This window comes from Rhinichthys klamathensis, unplaced genomic scaffold, assembly GCF_029890125.1.
Source record: "Rhinichthys klamathensis goyatoka isolate OS25496 unplaced genomic scaffold, OSU_Roscu_1.1 h1tg000127l_1, whole genome shotgun sequence".
NCBI lineage: Eukaryota > Metazoa > Chordata > Actinopteri > Cypriniformes > Leuciscidae > Rhinichthys > Rhinichthys klamathensis.
Genome location: NW_026606664.1, coordinates 5,341,167 through 5,349,109, shown reverse-complemented (window position 1 = coordinate 5,349,109; position 7,943 = coordinate 5,341,167). Strand labels below are relative to the sequence as shown.

At 38.4% G+C, this 7,943-nt stretch overlaps 1 protein-coding gene across 1 annotated transcript in view; it reads right to left on the bottom strand.

The window, feature by feature from the left end:
* Positions 1 to 5,043: 5,043 nt before the first annotated feature.
* Positions 5,044 to 7,943, bottom strand: part of cdh7a (cadherin 7a) — a 72,122-nt gene continuing 69,222 nt past the window's right edge. The window contains exon 12 of the mRNA XM_056256641.1: positions 5,044 to 6,552. Within this exon, the coding sequence (XP_056112616.1) occupies positions 6,044 to 6,552 (509 nt within the window). The 3' untranslated portion in view covers positions 5,044 to 6,043. The remainder of the gene's footprint in view (positions 6,553 to 7,943) is intronic.

Genomic DNA, 7,943 nt, shown 5'->3' with positions numbered 1-7,943 from the left:
CTTTTAATGGTCTTAATCATTTTAATTACAAATCACTGGTTTGGAAATTAGCAAGAATTGCACAAATACTGTAGATAAAATATCTTGGCACAGAATAGCCACTCAATGTTGATGGCTTCAAACAGTTCATGAGTTGAAAAATATAAAATCTCACAGAGACTAAATATTCATTCCCCCAAACCCCACAAACCCCCAAACCCCTGCGAATGTTAACATGCAACTTGAAAACAGAAGTCTTCACCAGACAGCTCTGCATTTGGCCGACATTAGATGTGCCTGATTGTGAATACAGATCCAAGACGTGCTCTTTAAAATTATTGATCAGAACACCATTAGTAGAGACCTTTTCTTTGCTCTGCATATTGCTCTTATTATGTTGTTATTATAACATCTTCTAATAATATTACGCGAGTTGAAAACTCATCCCGGATCCCAAATGTTTTGTAACATTTCCAAATCCGCCTTTCCCTTGGTTTAAAGTGCCATTGCTTGCTTGCATAATTATCCTGGCTCTTTTAATGAGTTTTCTACTGGCTTGAAGAGGTAATTGGATTTTTCTTGAAGCAATCTTGTTAAATGCATAAAATCGTATATTTAATTTAGAGAGAAAATCGATGGCGTAGTGAGTGTCGTTGGCAGCGCTCGTGCCGTAGTGGACATGCAACGAGGGCCGCTGAGGAGAAGCCGGCAATATATTAACACACACACTAACATCTCGTTACTGTAATGAAAGCTGTAAATCCAAAGCGTGAGCTTTATAAGTGTTTCATGGGAACCGTATAAGCAAGATTCGGGTATTCTGTTGTGTTAAGGAGACTTTATTAATGCTGTTAATTTTCTAAATGGACCGCAATTTTTCACGGAACGCCCGAAGCCGTCATATTTCAGTCAAGCAAGAACAGACAATTCTAATCAATATTGCTGAGCTCTGTCTCTGACATTTGTGTCTGTCAAACTGATTTAAAATCTGAGAGGGCATCGAGTTGGAAAGCTGAGGTGGCTTGACTCACAGGCTGCAAACACCTCGCAAGTAGTGATTTGCATGAAGATGACGTGCTGCTGATAGCTGTGCTCTTTCAGTTCCAAGTTCAACTGAGTCCAGGCACCTTAAAAGAACCCAAGAAATCAAAACGAATCATTTTTACACCATTTGAGTTTGGGTGATCTCTGAAAGAGTAGGGGATGCGGGGAAGAAGTGTGTGTGTGAGAGTTCAAATGTTAATTTGCCAAGGTCCTTCGTCTCGTAGACCAGTGGTCTATCTCTTCAACCAGTTTCCAGTTTTCCAGTCTTACACTTTGGAGTGGTCTAGTGTACACCTAAAATTAGCATTTGTCCAATTTGCATCTTTATTAAATACATGAGGTTCTCAGAGACATAGGCTATATCTCTCATGCATCTGTGACCTTTGTCGTATCTTCAGTATGTTTTAAGGATTATGTCGTGGCGATTCATTCTCTGATACCTGTACATGACATTCTTGACAAATAATAATTCTCTATACTAGGCTACATACTGTATTCTGACATGAACTATGGTTCATGGCTGACATAACTTAAGCCCATGGAGCATCAGTCGTGTTCCGGAAGTAAAAACCCCATTCATTTTCTCCATAGGGGAATTGTTTGAACAGTAACTTATAAACAGTAAAAGACAGACCTACAACTGTGATCTACAAGGTTGTTAGTTGATGGAATATGTTTTTGTTGAAGCCAATAACCCAAATTATTTCAACTTATTTTTGAAATAATCGTGTTCAGCGATTACCCATGATTCTGAAGTAGGGACAGATGTTTTCTTGCATTTTTTCTCTCTCGTACATTCGAGTGTAACAGCTTATCGAAAAAGAAAAACTAAAGGACGGGAATTTGTTCTATGCATCGGTTGTTGATGGGATTTTGAGATATGGGCATTGCACTCAAAAATAGAGGCAAATGAATGCAAGCTTGCACAGCTGTGTTTAAGCAGATTGGATAAGTTCGGACGTTTTCACCAGAAGTTGCAGTTACGCATGTCATTTTGATAAAAAAAAGTAAAAAAATAAATAAAATAAAAAGTATGAAACTATACAAACATACAAATTGTCAGATTTTTTTTGTATAAATCAAAGTTTGTATTGTTTTAATTAACCCCATTGCTGGTTGGTTTTATTCATGGCTTATAACTATTAAACAAATACTTTCCTTATGGAAAAATACATCCAGAACTAGGGCCAGTGAAGAAGTGGCAGAGCACTGTTGCACTATTGGCTACAGGAAGAGAGCATATCCGTCGATATGCCCCTCACAAACATTATGTTTTGTAAGAAAAAAATCTCAGAAAGAAATTGTGCTGCTCAATACATTTAATGGTATAAGTGCCATTTCAGAACTGTTTTTTAAATTACCTTAATCAACGGAAGGGAATGTAGTAACTACTTTTATGGTATTAAAATCATTTTACAAGTCATATTAATTCTAGGTAATCAGTTGTTGGACTGAAGCTCTCATTATCACACTTTTCAATCACTTAGAAGCTGAGCAGCTGAAATGACCTCGCACTGTACTCACATTGAAACAATATATATTATTTAATTAGAAATTATGCATATAAATTGTAGTGGTTTCCTTTAAAAAAAACATGCCTCTGTACATCAGGTCTTTGAGAAGAAGCTGTTGCATTGATTGTCAGCCATACTAATGCTAAGCATTCTCCACCTCGGTTCAAAAAGGAAAGGCCACTTAGACAAGCATGAATGTGAAGTCATTAAGTAAAGACATGACTCAATGTGAAATAAATAAAAAAGAAACAGAGGACAGGATGAGCTTTCTATTCAGAGCTGTTCTTATAATTATTCTGAATAAATTATGAAGGTCTGCTAGAGATCTTGAAGAAGTGAATGAATGATCTATCTTTTGAAAAGAGGACCAGTTTGTTTTATTAAGCCACTTGTAACAAGCCCAGCATTCCTTTCAAGTGTCTTATGAGATCATTTCCTAATAACGTCCATAATCCCAAAGCAAACAGTGACCAGCTTGTAAAAGTAAAGTAAACAGAATCAAACTCATGAAAAGAAAAAGCGACATTGATTTTCAGTCCCTTTGATATATGTGTTATAGAGTCTGATATCTGTAAAAAGAACAATGATGGGGTGACCCTATCCTCCTTTGTTTGCATTATCTGCTCGCTGCAGTGACTTGCTTAATTAAAACTGTATTTATTATTACTTAGTGCCAAGTCAAACGAGATTTCAATTGCCCTTTTAGTTTTCATTTAGTGAGCCAGTTAACAAATAATTACATTTGCTTTCTGATAGCAGCTTCTCTCTAATGATCACAGACAGCATTCTCAGTCTTTATTACCCTTAGTCAGATAAACAAACAAAATGACAAGTTATCACTTGCGTTGAAAGCCAAATCCATTATCGATGGCGTAACATGATCACTTTATAATCACAACGACTGAACAAGACACAAAATATCCCAGATTTTGACAGGCACAACCAGTTAATAATCATAATAATAATAATAATTCATTACATTTATATAGTGCTTTTCTAGGCACTCAAAGCGCTTCACATGGAAGGGGGAATCTCCTCAACCTCCACCAATGTGCAGCATCCACTTGGATGATGCGACGGCAGCCATAGAGCGCCAGAACGCTCACCACACACCAGCTTACTGGTGGAGAGGAGACAGAGTGATGAAGCCAATCAGTGTGTATATATATATATATGGGGATTATTAGGAGGCCATGATGGACAGAGGCCACTGGGCAAATTTGGCCAGGATGCCGGGGTTACACCCCTAGTCTTTCGAAAGACATCCTAGGATTTTTAATGACCACAGAGAGTCAGGACCTCGGTTTATCGTCTCATCCGAAGGACGGTGCTCTTTGACAGTATAGTGTCCCCGTCACTATACTGGGGTGTTAGGACCCACACAGACCACAGGGTGAGCGCCCCCTACTGGCCTCACTAACACCTCTTCCAGCAGCAACCTGGTTTTTCTCAGGAGGTCTCCCATCCAGGTACTAACCAAGCTCAGCCCTGCTTAGCAGTTGATAATGAGCACGCAAACAAACTGACAAATTAAAAGCGTGTATAGTTTGGACACTGAGATTCAATCTCCAAACGCCATCTGAAAAACAGTTTACAGCATCTTTCTGAGTGGCAGAAGTTGTTGGGGAAGAAACTAAAATGGAACATGTTTCATGACTCAGAACAGATCACAGCTATCTCACACTGTGATAGCGCAGGCCAGGCTGCAACAGGCGTTCGTGGAAAGACTGCCATCCTAACACGTCAAGCTGTGTACGAGTCCGACAGCGAGACTAGGCTCATTGGAGAGATCTATCTAGCCCGGGTGAGACAATTTATAGGCTAAGCTTCACGTCCGACTGTGTCGTCGCACACCCAGTCTGCCCGTGCTTAGACGCTTGATCGTATTTCTGGATGTATGCTTGTGTTCACTAACTGAATCATCAATCTCCTCTTTCGGAGGCTAATTTAGCTGAGGCCTTTTAAATGCTCTGACAAGCTTCGTGTCATTTATCAAACTCGAAGCCCTGTTGGCTCTCTCTGCTAGCCTTGATTACATATCATGTCTGTGTGCAAACCAGCCTGTTCCACAAACAAAAGCAGCCAATTCAGCAGTAAGATCTCCACATCAAAATATGCACCGTCGGGATGTCCGAATGAATGAAAGCAGTCGTCAGGAAATGGCCACACTGTGTGCTGCAATTTGTGTGCTTTATTACAAAAATCTGTACAAAATGTCTTCCCAGTTTTAGAATGTGTTACTGTCATTTCATATCATTACAATTCAAAACCATTAATAACCTGTCGGACAATAGCTAAACATTGAATATACTGTAGTAGTAAGGTCTGTGTTGTCCGTATGTTATACACCGTTTCACACGTCGCCAGATATTATTTAGGATAATGTCTTTACATTCTTTTTTTCCCTTACACTTTGCAACTCAGACTCATATAAACAACAGGCCTGCTTTAAAACAAACAGCTCTCACAAGATAGTCAGCAAGAACCACTGCAAAAAAAAAAAGAAAAAAAAAAAAAGAAAAAAAAAAAACTGTACACGGGACAGCATAGAGCACTACAAAAACATTTTGCCGCTTAGAGTTTCTCCACTGAGACTGAGGTTTTCGAGAAAGGAATATGCTTAATACAAAAGACTCCCCTTCAAACGCTCGCTGTCGTAAGGGTTCTCTCTACAAACTTACAAAATAACATCTCAAAATAACTCAGGTTGACAGCATCAACTGAAAGGCAAGTACTATACATTTTCAATGATTAAATCCACTCTGGCCTGTCCTGCTCGATACATCAAAGTCTATTCACTACGAGTTTGACTTGTATTTTGGTCGGCGTTACTGCAGGATACTTCAGAAGTTGTGATAGCGATACGCCTCGGCCCAAATTTTCTCATGGAACTAAGGCCTGATAACAGACGTGAAGTTATGCATAACGGATATTTTACAAAGCAACAGCTGCAGATCCTCGCTGGGCAATGCGTTCGGAAAAGATATCGTGTTCTCGACTGCTGAATTCATATTGATTTTTTTTTTTTAAGAACCTATGAGTCATAGAAACATCTGATAGAACAGAAACATTGATCTTTTGAGCATCACTGCTATATGGCTAGCTGGATGGCACTGATCTCATTTATAACCATGGGGAGAGCACTTCAAATGTCTCTTAGAAAAAATTGGTATTCCTGGACCAGCTCGCATGGCGCAGTGGTCCACCGTCCATTATTCTCTTGGGCCTGAAGATCGCTCTTTGGGCGCTTGCAACTACATCCCAAGTCCAGACTTGGCATCTAACTGTAATTTAAATAGAAGTGCTTCCGAATCGAATCTCCACAGTCTATTCGTTATCAAAACTGCTGCTCTCTGCAGATAAATCTCCCCCCTGCGCATTGAATGTTCCTTTTTTTTGCTCTCCTCCTCTGTCAAGCATCAATGAGTCAGTTGTATTCTCATGATCATTGTTCATTTCCATTATGCCCTTGATTGAGCAGACCTTGGCAGTAATTTTAATCCCGGCTAGGAGGAGAATATATTGCTGCTGTCGCCGTGACTGTACAGGTCGGCTAGCTTCCTGAAGCGAGGTCCCCAGTCGCTCAGATAGTCATAGTTCTGCTCCGAGTCTGTGCTAAGGGAGTCCAGGGAGCTGAGGGAATCAGCCACAGAGCCGCTGCCCTCGAAAGCATACGTCTGCAGGGAGTCATAGGGAGGTGCTGAAGGATCGACGTCAGCGTCCTTCAGACGGTCCCATATAAATTCCCGGAAGATCCCGTTGTCGGGAGTGATTTTGTAAGGAGGAGGGCGGGAGCAGTAAAGGGTGGGCACTTCCGGGGTGACGTCTCGGCGGGCTTTGCTGTCCCTCACTACGTTGAGGTTTCGCAGTGCCACCATGTCAAATGCCTCTGTGTCTTCCTCACCTCCACCTTCATCGTCGTAGCGCACAATGTTTTCCCGCACATCCCGGTCTTCGTCCAGGATCAGAGGTTCCTTCTTCCGCCTCCTCATTGTTACAATCAGCAGCACCAGAACTGGAAACCCAAGACAGAAAAATCATATGGTGTTAGTACAAGCAAACCAGAGCTATCGTCAGTAATATGACACATTGATGATACAGAGGCAAGACAGTGACTAGGCAGAGGTGATGTATACTAAGTAGTATACATACTGGTAGACCTCAAATATATTTAATAGCACACATTACTATTTAAAAGTCAAGGGATTTGTAAAACATAATAATTCATTAATTTTTATTTATTCAGCAAGGAAACAATACATTTGTCAAGTGACAGTAAAGAAATTCATAATTTTACAAAAGATTTGCTGTTCTTTTGAACTTTCTATTAATCATGGTTTCCCCAAAAATATTAAGCGGAACAACATTTAACATTGATAATAATAAGAAAATGTTTCTTGAGCAGCAAAAAAAAAAAAAAAAAAAGAATGATTTCTGAAGGATAATGTGACACAGAAGACTGGAGTAATGATGCTGAAAATTCAGCTTTGCCATCAAGGAATAAATTACATTTTAAAATAGAACACAGTTTATTATATCACAATATTACTGTGTTTTTTACTGTATTTTTGACCAAATAAATGCAGCCTTTGAGCATAAAAGGAAAAAAAATTATTACAGACAGCAAACTTTTGAATAGTAATGTACACTATTTGCATACTGTCAAGAAATATACACCATTATTAAAAGCATATAGTAATAATAATGATAATAATATAATGTATACTATTTGTGAGTATATGTACAGTATGTATATGTATGTGTTTGTGTAAATATACATATGATATTAAATGCTGTATAACATACTATTAAGTAATATAATAACTTACATGTTTACTGACTAGTATACTTACATAGTTTAATAACTTATGCATATAACCTACATTAATAGTTTGTTATTATTATTAATTATTGTATTAATTTATATAGTTTAAAATCTTAAATACTTTATCACGAGAGTAACTTATTTGCATTTAATTAATTTCATTACATTTATTTATTTTCCTTTTTAATAATAAAGACATTAAGAGTGGAGTCTTAAGAGAAGATGGATTCGAACAAGTCACAAGTTGTTCAAATCCACTGATTTGAGAAAAAAAAAAAAATCAAGGCCACTTCTCTGACATCTTAAGTATATTTATTCATAGTTCTGTTTCCACCAGACTACTGGGGCGCAAATAGCTGCACAGTGCTGTTTACACGTTGTGCAAATAGTCATTACGATTAAACTATTTGCTAACAATGTAAACAAGAACCCCCTTTTATATGAGAGAAGTGTTTAATAAATTGCTCCATTACAGATTCATGTCCACAGTAAACACCAATTCCATGAAAAATCAAGCACCAAGTAAGATTTAGATGCACCCAAGCTTTTAAAAAAAGAAGGAAGAAGAAGAAGAAAATAAG